This window comes from Clinocottus analis, unplaced genomic scaffold, assembly GCF_023055335.1.
Source record: "Clinocottus analis isolate CAN_PGR_092001 unplaced genomic scaffold, fCliAna1.0.p SCAF_25, whole genome shotgun sequence".
NCBI classification, from domain to species: domain Eukaryota; kingdom Metazoa; phylum Chordata; class Actinopteri; order Perciformes; family Cottidae; genus Clinocottus; species Clinocottus analis.
The window spans coordinates 6,523,873-6,539,401 of NW_027175987.1; the positions used below are offsets into that span (position 1 = coordinate 6,523,873).

Here is a 15,529-nt window from a genome sequence, read left to right on the forward strand (position 1 = left end):
ACGAATCTGGCAGGACTCTCGCTGTGTCAGGTGTCCATTAACACAAGCGGAGAGATCAGAGCCTTCCTGCTGACTCGGCAGCAGCGGGTTCATTAAGACGGCCGGCTTGAATCAACCGGCTGGGTAAACAATGACGTAACCAGACTTCTCTGTTCCTCTTCTTACAAACAAAAAGAAAACATCTACTTTTAACTGACCCTCTGACTGGCTGTGAGGCCAGTGTGAACATAGGGTTAGGGTTACAAGTTATCCTGTAGTGCAGAGCGTCACACAGAGCAACACTACGCTCCTCCCTGCATCACCGCACAGAAGGAAGAGAGATTCACTCTTTGTGAGCTGAGGGAGGAAGAAGTTTCTGCAGCAAGAAGAGAAAACACTGCACTGGAGACATATTTGCATAATAACACCAGCTGACAGGGTTGCACCAGTGCTGCTGTGGCTATTTCTGGATGCACTAGTCTTGAGTTCCAACTTAAACAACGCTGAGGCTTATTCATCATCAGACATTTTCCCAATGGGTGAAAAATATGTGGTATCCGAGCAATAATTCATGCACGCCAGCAGAGCATCTGGAGTTAGAGAGCAGCTCTCTCTTTAGCCACTAGTGATCACATCTCCTCAAAAGGTAAATGCAGAGAAGGGATCGGTGTCATAACTCTCCATGGTCATTATGACCTCCAGCATAACAACAGGATGAGTTTAATCACTTTTTTTGGTAGTGCAACCACTCATTCTCAGAGAGGGCATATATACATATATCTATATACATATACCTATATACATATACCCATACATACATATACCCATACATACATACACATATATAAATATTCAAGACAGATTTCCATTTTACAGTTACCAACCCACAGATAATTACTGCTCACCCCTGTACTTCTCTCTAATTTCTTTGCTTTGATCTTACTGTCCTAAACTTCACTCTTCTGACGATACAGTCTGAGCACCAAACCGCAGACAGACAGTTAGCGGCTAGCATTTAGCTGCAAAACAACCTGACATTTCCCTCAGAAATGAGTGGAGACAGAAACAGAACAGCTAAATGAATGCTAATGTTGCTGTATACTGTCCCTGAAAACTAAACACCAAAGTCATGCAGTAGCAGTTAGCGTTCAGCACATCAAGCTCCACTGGGTTTGATGCTGCCTGGTGTACGATGCACACTTGGTTCCTCTTATCCAGGGCTCGGGGGACTCTGCAGCCCCTAAACTGTGTATACCCCCCCCCCCCCCCCCCCTCACACACACACACACCCTCCCCCCAAAGGTACTAAGCATTGTGAGAAGCTCCTCCACGCATGAACAAACCGACCAAACTAAAAGAGAGACCAGCTTCTCTCGAGCGACCAGCTTCTCTCGAGCGACTGAACCACATTGCATCATACAGAGCAAAGAAAAATCCTCAAATCTCTGCTTCTCCTCTATGATGTCTAAGGGAGCCAGATGTGTCAGTGCTGATCAAGTGTTGGACAATGTAACGAAATTGACCTATTTTAGGATGTTTTTCTCCACTGACAGACACAGTGCGGCTCCAGAGAAACACACACTACATCCCGACCAGACTTCTTCCTCTCCTTCACACTGAGGTGTTTCAACTCGTTTGTCAATGTCAGCCACATGATTTACAGTGCTGTCAGATCAGGTGCCAAGTCATGTCCTCAGACACCGACATGCGACGTACACGCACTACCTATTCTTTTTCATTTGATCTATATTTTGACATCTTCACAAAGTGAATCTAAATAGACTCGTCAGTATTAGTTGTGACTGCGTAGCGTCACTGGAGCCTCACAAACACGGAACAGTGCCCACAGTGACAGCAACATTTATCATCGCTTCTATGTGCAACTTTTACTGGCTTAACCACATTCGCACGAGAAGGATTTAGGAAAACACCTGTCAGGCTCAGACACACAGCGATAAGGCGGAGCAAATTAGGAGAAGAGGCAGAGGTTATGTGAACGCAGTAAATAGCTTTAGCTTCTTTACCAGGGAACATTCACTGGGGTTTTAACTCAGACCCATTAGGACCCAACTTAATTGCTGCCAACATTAATGACCTGTACATTAAAAAGGTAAAAGTTTAGTAGTTTTCAGTCCACTGTTTTTCTGGAGGACAACATTTTCTAAATAATTCAGTTCATGCCACACTTGGTGTGGATTAATATCACAGCTCAGGCAGTCTTTATTTTATGCAAACCTATTGGGGACTCTATTAAAATGATAATGTAAACTTGAACATGATCATGTAAACTTAAAAATGTCCTCAATAGCATTATCATTTTTACACATATTATATGTTCTATGACTAGATTAAAATGCAAAACGATTTTGTTGTCATACTCTGCTGTACAGCGGACAAGAATCAAATGTTTATTCAAATTTAAAAATGAAAATGCAATAACAACAATGTGACCTGATATTCAGATGATGACCATTTAAAATGTTCTATCCGAAAATTAAAAAAACATTTGTCATTTTATCTACAGTGGACAGTTTTTACTAAAATTAGGTCAAATCTGAATTTGAAACTCTGTTTGGAAACTAAGTGTCAAGCAGCTTTACCATTATAATTTTTGTGAATGTGAAAATTGGATTACATCAGTTTACATTATAATTTTAATAAAGTTCCCCTTGGGCTTTCATACCATTGTGGAAACACGTGGGATTCTTGTGTTCACACCGAACGTGTCAAGATTTCAACGCCCGTCGAGATTACATGCAAAGTCAATGCAAAGCTGCGTCGAAGCTGTGTAGACGCGTATTTTCCAGCGGGCAGCGCGTCAGACGCGTAGATGCAGCTCGAACAGCCCGTAGGCCACAGGGCGAACTCGGGTCGACGCGCAAGTTAAAATTTCCCAACTCCGGCAGCAAAAACGCGTGAGTCATAGTTGCGTCAGCCAATCAGCGTTGAGATGTTCTGCTCGTCACCGCCGTCCTGCTGGTGCTGAATCAAACTGCTCCCATACACCCGGAAGGAGCTGATAGCGGCTTCATTCAGGCGCTGTTTTCTCGACGCGCGAGAAAAGTTGTGAACACATCATGAGACACAAGAATGCCAAGGGCAACTTCTTTCCATTGGTCAAAGTAGATCCTTGACATGTTAATGCTGTAGATGTTACATGAAGCTGACAAGACGAATTCAATGATGTGTGCATAATGTATGCATGGTTACTCACCACATGAGGACACATTCTCTGAGCCATTTCAACAAACCCGAAGGATCGAGATGTAATCTGATTCTAAGCTAAAGGATCAAACCATATCATTCTACAGCGCGCTACCACACCGACCATGTGCCCCTCCGTCTTCTTAAAATGACACGTGATCAGTCAACCGGAGCAGAAAGTAGACGGTTAGCTGTTTTAGCAAAGTGTCCACTTGGTAAAAACTGGGAAAGTGAGGTTGTCCTACCGAAAGCCCGACGAGAATGATAATAGAACATGGGGGATTGATTCGTTTTACTGAAGTGATTGAAACTATCCTTAATAAAAGACCAGACATAAATGTGTTCTATTTGAAAACGCTCTTTTGTGTATAGGCCGCCATCCACTCGAGCATACTGAGCGGACACCATCTCTTTATTTTAGAGCGTCATCTGCTGTAACCCTCTCGCCTCACAGCTCCATGTCATGTCCCACAGCTCAAGACCCAGCTGGCATTCAGGAGCCTTGGGCCAACAGTAACACACCTGCTGCTGTTAAAACAGGTAACATTCTGTCTATCAACGCGAGTAAAGTGGTTCAGCTTGTTTCCTACACTCCTTAAAGGATGTCAGGATAAGGACTTTTACATGAAAAAAGGAAGCAACACTAGTACTTAAGATTGATGACTTTACATCATTGCTTTTTGGCACAAGCAATGTGATGGTTTAATTCTCTCTGTATAGTTCTGCTTTACGTCGTCTTACCTTTACACTTTTTCAAATCGTAATCTTTCTCCCTTTCAGCTGTATTAAATACTAGCATTTGCTCCCCTTTATCTCACTATGGAGTTATATTAATTATAAAAGGTACATATACGTATGAAAAGATAATTCCCCTGTGCACATTCCCCGGAGTGTTTGAGTGTCACCAGGGGCTAAGTCATTGAGTTATTGCTTGGAAAGGGGGAAAATGGTTGCTTGCTTGTAGAAATTAGAGTCGCTGAGTTGCCTAATGTTCCACCATAATTACTATGACAACACGCAACATAATCTGTGATGCTAATGAGTGCAATCATTTAGATGTTTGATATATATTGGAGCAAATGTACCTGTCTTTGTATGAGACTGACTGTGGTGGCATTGTATAAAGATTCATATGTTAAATTAAGGAGTTATTTTGGTCTCAAGATAATCAATTCTGTCTCATCAATATACAGATGTATTCAGCAGGACTCTCCGGCATCTAATCAAATCCTCGGCTCTGCAGGGAGTCAGTCTGATTCTTTTATCATGTTTTGTTCTCGAGGACGCTCCACTGAATGTTCCCACAGGCTGACACTTTGCACATCATGGTTGCCATGGTTCCAAGACATGAAAGGAGATGCTGACTAAAAAAGACACACAAACGCGCGATACAGGTGCTGTTGCAGGAGGCCGGTTTTCTCTGTGACACACACACCTCTTATCTGCCAGGTCTGTTTTGTTGCCGACAAGCATGATGATGACATCACTTCCTCTCTCTGTTCTCACGTCCTCGATCCATTTTGACGTCTGCTGGAATGAATTCACATCTGTCGGGAAGAAAGGACGACGTAGAGTCAATTTAAAGATGCGGTTTGTGCAACTGCAGCAACATCCAATGCACTGACACCTCCTGCTGCTACTGCTCTAAACCAATCTAGTCATATTTCATCTTGAGTTTCAAACACTGACATGCTTGGTGTTTTTATAATGATAATCTCCGGAAATCTGTGCCCAACAGTTTGTATTACCTACTGCTGCTAATTATAAATTCAAAAGAAATATCTTACAAATCCTGATGTTAGCTGAATTACACAATAAGTCCATGGTGCAGTGTACATGCACAGCTCTGTAGCACGTTGAAGTTCCTCATAAATCCCTTTGACCTTGCCAGGTCTACTGAGTATGCAGACTTGCTGACATGCAGACTTGGGAGTCGTATTGTATTCTTGGACTGGGAAATTGATGACAGGCCGCACATCTTTTTCAGGGTGGGAAACTAAAACATGGTGTTATGGGATAGTAACACATATTTTTCCATAAAATCAGGAATAAAATTCACTTACGGAGGGCAATCATATTACAGTCAGTGTAATTTAATAATTTAAACAAATAAAAAGAAGCCACAGGTAGATTTGAGAGGAAATAAATGTCACTTTCTGTCATGGAACATTGATCCTCACAAAACGACTAGATATTACATGGTTTTACCTCTGGATGAGGAAAGACCGCCTTCTTAAAACGACAGTTAAATATTTCTGTTTCGCTTTACGACTACTTTTAAGCAGAATACATTAGCGAGGTGATATATTCAGGACAAATGGTTCTTTCTATGAAGCATTAATGTATATATATTATAGAGGGTGCTATCATCCAACCAAAAAAATACATTTCTCCTTTTCAGTTTCTGCTCCAAGAAGAACACAAGACATGTAGTTTTAATTGATACACATCTTTAAGTCACTATCTATACCCAATTAGGAAACACAAAGGCGATTGAGCCACTGGCCCATTGATGAAAGTACATTTTGCAGCCTCAGGAACTGGGTGTCTGTAGTGACACTGTCGAGAAAGATGCTGCATTCAGTTAATACTAATTTAATTTTGTCGTATTGCTGCAGCTTTGCAGTAAAAACATGACTCCACTCTTGCTACAGAGGCACAGGAAATGTGTTCGTGAGCTTGACACCGGCTGCTATTGTGTATTTTAAAAAAAGCCAGGCAGTTTGAAATATTGCAGGGAGCAATAGAACATGAAGGAGCAGCCACAGTAAGCTGTTAGAATTGGTTATCACATCTCCAAAGTCTCAGCGCGGGAACCAAATACTTTCACTTTCGCTGTTGGCAGACCCGGGCCGTGCGCAACATTAAATCAAATCCCGGCTGCACATAGAATAAAAGAAAAGACTGACTTCTAAATGAAAACAACAATAGTTTGTTCTGCTGCCCCCAGGATTGTTGGACCTGTAGTATTTAACTGCCTTTGCTGTGAACACACAACCAGGACGGAAATACGTCTCCACACTCACTTGTAATGTCGTAGACCACCACAGCCACAGTGGAGTCCCGGATGTAACTGGGGATGAGGCTCCTGAAGCGCTCCTGTCCCGCTGTGTCCCAAAGCTGCAACCTCACCTGGGGTTCAGAGAGAGACAGCTGAGGAGACTGAGGTTATTCAGATAGATTGTCAGAGAGCACGGAAACAGTCGGCTCCCTACACACACACACACACACACACACACACACACACAACACAATAATGGCACAAATAGATATGCGTCTGAGGGTACTCAGTCGCTAGGTTCACACTCATTATTTATACGAGTGGTCTCCTCGAGATGACGCGTCCAAGGTGGTGTTGCTGTATGAAAAAATCCCTTGAGGTACACAGACATGCATTCATCTACATAGCAAGACAGAGGACAAGCTGTTCGTCAATAAGCTCATGCATTACTGCAGAAACCAGCGGACAAAAGGGCCGCTGGCACATTACATGTCACATGACACTACAGCGGTAACTGAGGCTTCTTACCGTTCGATCCTCCAAGTACATGGTTTTCGACAGGAAGTCAATTCCAATTGTGGCCTGGTTTAGGGGAAGAAGACGTCCTTGGATCAGCATGAATGTTAATCTCTCCGACAAGGTTCATTACAGTCCTGATCACATACTATCCCTCATTTAGGGGTGTAAGGAACCCCTGTAAACTGTATTGCAATACAAGGCAATGGCACCATTTCAGTAAACTGTTGATTCAAGTCTGTGATTAGAGTTTGTACTGTCTGTTGACTGGCCATCAAATTATATTTTAAAAGTGGCGCTGCCTATAGCAGTGCTTCCCAAGCTTTTTTCCTCTGTAGACCCAGGTTGTGTATTTTGGGCTAACTTGTCACCCGTATTTTGAAAGCAAAGAGCTTCATGGGAAACACACACGCTTCATTGTTGTTGTCATCTTCAAGCTGAAAATATGCACATTGAACACTTTATAAATGCCATGCATTTCAATACAATGTTATAAGTAGGCACAAATATCAGAACAATACAATCATTCAGGCTTCCTCCTCAGATATAAAATGTTAAATTTAGACTATGGAGGATATTCTGTAAATGTATTCTGCGACTCTGATAAAGTCTCCTCCGACCGCGCCTGTGGTTCCCGACCCGGTCTTTGGGAACGACGGCAGTTTGTCAGCTATTTGTGTGCGAAACTTTCCATTTCAATAATCAGAGCGAGTGTTTTGTTTGAGTAAGATTTTCATACTCAAATGTGCTGCTTGAAATCAAGACTCGCATCCTATCGCGTTACCATTTATAAGGGCAATCTAATGATAACCCCACGTTGTGTCACGAGGCAGATGGCACCGTGTATTCCCTCTTCAAGGAATGTTTGCTTTCCACAGCCGAGCCCACGGCTCTCTGCCTCGCCGCCATATCATTGGGTGCTCTGGCTTGTAGAAATCAAACCATAGAACTTCATGTTTAAACTGCAAATTTGGATTTGTTTATGTTACTGAATTATTATTATTTTTATTTTTTTTAAGCCAGAACTGTTCAGTGTTGGCCTTTTGGACAGATGTGTGTTGGTAAATCGTCTTTCTTCTCTATTAGAGTGTGTGCATTTTAAATATTTCTATAAAAATGAACGAGACAGACATGGCAGATTTCAGGTGGTGCATCCAGATGATTCAGTGTGCGAGGGGGAGAGTGCGTAGTGGGCTCAACGGTAGCGGGTGTGCAGGACTGACCCAGGGTCAGGCAGCAGTCCACAGCTGTATGTTTGAAGTGTGTGTTACCCCGGCCGGCAAACTGCAGCACCAGCCAGCTGGAGCACGCACTGCAGGGGGCCGATAGGTCTGAGGGGCCCGACAGGGAATTTACCTGTGTGCCGAGCACGCGGTCAACTGTACTATGCTGCATTCTATTGGTGCTAAGATACATTTGCACCCGTCTGTGATTAAGCAGGTGGGAGGAGGGACATTTGTTTGTCGTCTACGGCACCACCCACTTCGACAGGACTGGGCATCAGTAGCTCGATCACGCACTTGTTTCCTTGGCGATGCCAGCTCCAACAGTGGCCTAACTCAGAGAGCCTGGCACAAAGACAGGACGTCATCTATACTCTTCCCTTATCCTTTATCCCTTATACTCAGCCACATCAAGCCCTGCTAGGCTGGTAATAAACTGCCCCAAGAAGGATTATAAAGCACTTGATACACGATTATTGTTCAAGAGATAAGAAAAGGACTTGTTTGGCCGTATCTGCACCAAAACACTGCTCAGACAAATTAATCCCCATACTTATTCTGGCAGAATATGCTTGAAAACAACTTCTATAACCGACTGGAGAAAAAAAAAAATCACTGACCATGAAAATAACTTTAAACTTAAAATTAATGGATGTATTTAAAATGTGGGTCACTTGAGGAAACACTTAAAATAAACTTAATTTTGACACAATGGAGTTAAAAGCATGGAGGAGATGTGGCAGGAGTTCCCCCTTTGGGCATGGCAGAGGTGCTGAAGGCTCTTTCTGGCCCCAGTTTTAAATTTAGAATCAGTTATACATGAAAGCATTAGATCGCCAGAAATGATTAATATTCCTTTTACATTTTTAACTACCGCACATTGTCAGAAGACAGGCTCTTTGGATCATTCTGCCAGGGACCAGTGCAAACATTTGTATTTTCAACACATCTAGGGGATTTTATCACATCATATTTGAAATGGTTTTCTTTCTTAGGGGCCTTAAGACACATTTTTCACAAGTGATATCATCACTACATGAATTGATTTTGACATCAAAAGATCCTGAACACTTGGTCCATCACACAATAGGATTTAAGTAAATCACATTAACGGTGATGCGAAAACACATCAACTCCACATAAATGCAGGCAACACCACCACGGCCGAAATCAGAGGGAATGAGCAGTTTCTCACCAAAGCAGCCATGTCAGCTATTCAAAACTGTCTTGGCGTTGTCTAAAGTCTGGGTAAATAAAAAATACAAGTGTTTTTTAAGAGGTACTTTGCACATTTTCAACTAGATTTGTATCATGTCAAGCCTACTCAGCGCTGGTGGCAATGAGCCCCGTGCATTATGGGTGTTGTAGTTTGTTTCTTTCGATAAATCTTTTTAGCAAAAGAGAATACCACAAATCTTTTTCTGAGTTTATTCTCTTGTCATGCAGTAAACGATTTATAGGGGTTTCTGGGATGTGATGCTTTTTTGTTCTCAATTATCATTGTGAAATGAAAAGCTTTGTTGTTTTTATTATTTATTTACTACTTAAATACCAAATAGATGGTTTTTACCAATAGAATTTAAACACTTGTTCCACAAGTGTTCCACCAGGACTTCCAAAGCCCTCCATCTGGACTCTGTTAAGCCAACAGAGCCTGAGTCACAGCGAGCATGCTGGCTATTAGCTCACAGGGCCGTGTTCGACAGCAGTTTGTGAGCACGCAAAATCGGATAAATTTAGAATTGACTTTCCAGCACCAGAGGGAAGAGATCGATCTATGTTTAGGCCTTCTCCATCAGGCTGTGAATGTAGTTTATGTAGAACACAACAATTACAGATCGCCACATTTGTAACCACAGCAGAGCGAGTCGTGCTGGTGCAAATTCATAATTAGTCTATTTAACAAATTTTCCTCAAGTCACAAAGCACCGTGGCTACGTTCATATAAAATGAACCAATTCAGCAGATTGAAAGAGAAGAGCGCATCACTGTTGCTGGCTGCAATAGAGTTAAATACATGACGGTTCCCAAAATTGAAGGTAACATCTTCAAACTGTTTACGTTTGTATGATACCGAGAAGAGCAGCAAATTCTCACAGCGGAAACCAGAAAGCATTTGTCGTGTTTTGCTTGATAATTGACTGACATGATTAATCAATTATCAAAATTGCTGAAAATGTATTTTTCTGTTTTTGGTTAATCAATTATTTCCCCAATTGTTGCAACTCCACAGATAATATGAATGTGTCCTAAAATACGTTTAGATACACTGGCTCTTATATTTCATTCCTGTTGTAGGGGCAGCAGGTGATGAAAAAAAGCATAAATAGTGCATAAATTAAACTGTTCATTGTCTTGCCCGAACAATAGACTAATTGATTGGTCTATGTAATGTCAGGAAATAGTTAACAATGTCCATCGCACCAAGACAACCTCTTCAAGGTTCTTGTGTTGTCTGACAAATAGCCCAAAACCCCAAATGTATTCAATTTAGCATAACAGAAGATAACAAAAAGGAGCAAATCCTCACAATTGAAAAGCTGGAACCCACTGGCCTTTTTGATTAGTAAAACTGGTGTGAGCAAATATGACTTTCACATAATTTCATCTTCATTGTCTTATCGTCCGCTTCAAAATTGTCCCCTTCTACATTCCTTTTGAATGACCAATAAATCAGAATCGCCTGTTGCTACACTAAATATCTGAACGTTTGGGCAGAGCAGACAGATGCAGTTACAGCCTGATGGCCAGGCCTGACTGACAGCTCCAGCACGGCTGACAAAAGCGCTCTGCCTCTGGGGGGCTCCGAGCCCTTTAGCATGTGCTGCCAGGCAGTGAGGACGCCTGCCTCTGTCTCTCTCGGCTGGGTGGCTGCTTGATGGGAGGCTGCTGCTTTATAGGCAGCAAATCTGGCTCGCCTCGCTCACCTCCCCCTGCTGACTGAAGCCACTACCACGCTTGGTTTCATCATCTTCCTGATGGGCCCTCGCGCTCTAAATTCACTGCTACTCTCCCTTCCAAAAGGACTGAACTGGATGTGCTCAGATCTTAGAGCTCGACCTGCATGAAAACAAAACTAAGAACAAGCAGTGGTTCAGTTTCCAGGCCCCGGAAATAGCGACTTCGCATAAATCTTCTCATCCAAATAAATAATAAAAACAAGAAGGCTTTAAGGGTTAAGCGGTGGATTCAAACGGCTTTGTTTTACATACAAATACAAACAACTGATTCTCATATTCCTCATGGCTGTTCGTTTTGGTGCTGAGGCTATTACAATAGTGGGGCAGAGACCGGCTTCAACAGCATATGGGGACATTATTAAATAAGCAGATGCTATCTGCCGGGCATCTGTCCGCCTCGCACTCTGCCCGGCCTGCCACTTAAAATGGGCGGATGCTCGGCGGCGCCGACTTTGACGGCTGTCGGATTTCACGGCGGTTGATTCATCGATGTGCATTGCGGTTGGGAGTTATAGCGGCGTCCTTGGAGCGAGGCGGACTGCATTCACGCCAGGTAGTGGGGCTTTCGAGTGTGCTACTCTCTGAAAGCGGCGCGGGGAATGAGCCCGGCACGTTTTACTACCCATGCATTATGGGATGTAGGCCTCGCTACAGTCACATTGCATCAAAATCTGCCCCCAAAAGACTGCATCTGCACCCTCTAACCCCACGACTCCACCCTGACCTCCTGAGCCTTAATAATAACAGATTTTGTCAGTGCTATGATTATTCTTTGACTTATACCTATTTGGAGGATGATTATGCTCAAACCTTTGGAATTACAGTTCAATCATTAGGGGAAGGTCTAACAGGAAAGTGTTCAGTGGATTTAGAGTTACGCTGCGGGCCTCAACCTTTTGGCGTTAATTTGGCAAACCAGCACCATTGAAAGTGCTGAATTATCAATGAGAAGATTCTATTTGTCATCTGATGGCATCGATGGACAGCTGTCACTATTTGATTCTAAACCCTGTAAGACCACTTGTCCTAATATTACGTCACTTTTATCTCTCCAAAAAATACATTTGCAAAACCGTTTTTTGAGGAAAGACCACATTTACATAGTCAATGGGTCCTATTGTCTTGCCTTACAATGCAATTGGATTGTAAATGTGTATATGGGTCTAGCCATAAGGCTTTGAACTCACTCTACATGCAAACTTTCCTGGAAGCGCATCTCCTTGTTTCATTCAACTAGATATATCAACATTGAAGTAAATAAATTGCATGAAATATTTTTTGGGGTGATTGTTAGAGTATGTAGTTCATGTAAATACTAAGTTATTGTGGAATTAATGCGTCACGTTAGATTTTCAGCTTGTTATGTCAGTTGCAATTTTACAACGTTGGGTGAAAATGGTAGCTAAAATAGCATGCACCTTGCACACTATATGGAGACATTCCACTTCTCAAATGTCAGATACAGGATAAATACTTACAGAAATATAATGTATTTGATGAGTCACACTTAACAAATGGGTTAGTTTTAAAGCAAATTTGAGTAATTCTAAATGGGTTACGGTAACCCTAACCCTGTGATATAGTCAACTTTTTTTTATCTGGACTTTGTTTGTTTGCCCAAATATTTCCTTGTTACACGAGCCAGATCATGTTTGTGGAATGATTTGGAGGATTGTTGTGCAGGGACAAGTGTAAATGTTTTGGAACGTGGGGGTTGCATGTATGGTGCATTGTTCAGGGAATGGTGTAAATGTTCTGCAATTTGGGGATGTAAGAGTTCTGGGTGGGTTATATTTTCCTTTTGTCAATGCAAGTAGAGAGCAATTAGGCCAGCCAGACAGTATTGTGTGCCATCAGTGGAATGTATTGCCTGAAGAGGATTAATTTGCATTGGAATTAGTTATACTTGACCACCAACCGATGTGCGAAGGGACATGGTTGCACATTTCCCGGTAAATACAACAAGAGGACGCTGCAGACATTGCGTGAAAGGATATCCAATAACTTCCTTGGGACTACCATTGCAAGTAAACAACGGACACTGAATCTTTGAAGATCTTTCTGTTTTTTATAACATTTTATACAGTTTTTAAAATAAATTATGATTCATGAAAATATGACTGTTGGGTGATTAATAAAATGTACTGTTATAGTGCTATGTAAGCAATACACACTCCAAATTAACCAGTAGTTGTTTTGTGCATTTGTTCTGACAGTTTGAGAGCAAATGAAAGGCCCAACGTTGCAATATTACAAAGTTTCCCTAAAAACTTACTAAAACATTTTTTTTTAAATAAATCCTTCATTATCTGCATCGGAAGACTCATACAACATCATCTGACTTAAAAAAAACTAGACATTTTTATTTTTTTTTCATCTTACATTGGTAAGAAAACAGAAAATCCTGACATTTCTCACATAAGTTCAGAGGATAGTTTTTTCCCTCATGACTTTTAAGTCTTCTATTGACATTTATCTGACATCGGATGTAATGGTACCCTCGGAAAAGGAAGGTTACACTGAAGATGTGCATTGTGTTTAGATTTGAGTTATGACTCTGAGGTAAAGTACCAATACCAAAATATACAGGAGAAGCATTTTTTCAATCTACCAATCATCCAGCAAAAAACTAAACTAATGAACAGATTAATTTCTTCTCCCACCGTTGAGACACCGATGAGGTCAGATGTTGGGTAAACAGCTGTTATAACCGTTTACGCAGCCTGCTTTGCCCAAATACAAGCCTGTTCCACAGCAATTTCTGACAAATAGTTGTTCAAAGGAACCTCAATGCATGATGAAGATTTAGCAGCTTAAAAACACAAAGACCTGAGCCCTCGCAGGCCGTGTGAAATGTGTGGCTCTGTAGTCTGTCATGATTTACGAATGTAGGAATATAAAAGGATGCAGCTGCAACTGTGAAAGCGCAGCATCACAGAGCTAACAAGACAATTTAATCCACATACAATGAGCCGCCCAAATCTCATTACAGCTTCACACAGTACACTGAGAAAAGAGACATGTTGGGGCTGTTTTTCTGCCATTGTGGGGGTTAGCAGGATGCTTTAGTAAGACCAAACAGGTATTTGAAGCAACAATGGTAATATAGTAAAAACTAATAATAAGCTCAACAATATTTTTTATTATGCTTAACGATCTTAGCCTAGAGGATCGATACCCCTCTCATAGCCGTCTGTTCAATGTGAAGCTACTGCCAGCATCTGGTTAGCTTAGCTTGGCTTAGCACAAAGGCAGCTAGCCTAGCCGTCAAGGGGTAACAAAATTTACCCTCTGGAAATAAGCACATCTCCCAAAATGCTCTAGTCACTTAATAAATGTTCATACCTGGAGATCAAGGTCTTTCAGTTATATATATACTGAAGTGGACAAGAAAGTCAAATTCGAAGGAGCAGGTGTGGGAAAACTGAGGCAATCTACAGAGACCGCTGTAGTTGATTTAAAGGCAGAGCCAGATTAGCGCTGGGGTTTAGGAGAGTGAAGCTGCGTGTCGCGAGCTTTACAAGGACCAAGAGGCTGCAGAACATTATTAACTCTACTGGCCTGACTGCAAGCCAGCTGGACAATTCTGTACCTGATTGAAAAGTCTTTTCCAACTAACATCTGTTTTGTTTTTTCAAAACGAAGGCAACTACTCCTCAAATTAAAACAGATTTAGTGGAGTCAGAGAAGGTGAGGTTCAGATTTTGGGTCACAAAAGTATTCACATTATTTCTTACTCAAAGCCAAACAAAAGTCCCCTCTTCTTCAAGTTCAGCGCCCTTATATACTAATGGTATTTCTGATTTATTTTCACACAATGCACAGGCTCATAACACTGTATATCCCCTCATGAAAGAGCCAGAGTGAGCTGACAGACACACAACACACTATAAACTAATCGAGGAGGAGGGCAGAGTGGCTTGGTGAGATTTATTTTTAATTCCTTTTTTATTACTATATAAGTAGATACTTACAAAGCAATAATACTGCCGGTTATATTTTCTGTTTGACGCTTGCAAAGTCGCAAGTGCCGTGGCTGCATAAGAAATATTCTGTTTTTAGGACAACGGGTGAGAATTAACTGCTTTACAGAGAACAAGGTTGGAAATAGTGATCGCTTGAGGGCCCTGATGTTGTTTAGTTAAAAAGGTGTTTGCTTCAAGTAACAGTCATGTTGGCTAGTTTTCTCACCCACACATACACACAATAGAATTTCTGATGAATCTATTTTCTTGATTGTCACGTTAGATCGATGTAAAAATACGCTTCAGTGTGAAAGGAAAGACGATCACACAGGGACAAAATTAACCATTAGAGAGACCAAATATTCCCTGTGTACAGCAGCACATACCTGATAAGTGTTGTCAAAGCTGTCATACATGAACCGTGTGATCAGGGACGTCTTTCCAACTGCAAGAGAAGAGAAGGACAGAATGCGTTAAATGAGGAGACGCTCAATAAAAAAATTAAAAAAGTACCAGCGGGATTGCTAGTTATGATTACAGCCTCACATGCTGTCATTGCTGTCCAGGGAGCTCATTAGTGTGTGTGTGTGCGCGTGCGTGTGCGTGTGCGTGTGTGTGTGTGTGTGTGTGTGTGTGTGTGGTGGTGGGAGAGTGGGAGGGGGCACCAGCAGGTCAGCAGTG

General features: G+C 41.8%; 1 protein-coding gene across 2 annotated transcripts in view; it reads right to left on the bottom strand.

Moving 5' to 3' along the window:
- rab6ba (RAB6B, member RAS oncogene family a) overlaps positions 1-15,529 on the bottom strand; it is a 47,014-nt gene that overhangs the window by 12,732 nt on the left and 18,753 nt on the right. The window contains exons 2-5 of one of the 2 annotated variants that reach the window (XM_068591379.1): positions 15,235-15,293; positions 6,713-6,766; positions 6,210-6,315; positions 4,619-4,730 (exon numbers count right to left, since the gene is read on the bottom strand). In XM_068591379.1, coding sequence (XP_068447480.1) covers positions 4,619-4,730; positions 6,210-6,315; positions 6,713-6,766; positions 15,235-15,293 — 331 coding nt within the window. Of the gene's footprint in view, positions 1-4,618; positions 4,731-6,209; positions 6,337-6,712; positions 6,767-15,234; positions 15,294-15,529 lie in introns of both variants that reach the window. The other variant, XM_068591378.1, reaches the window with a different exon arrangement.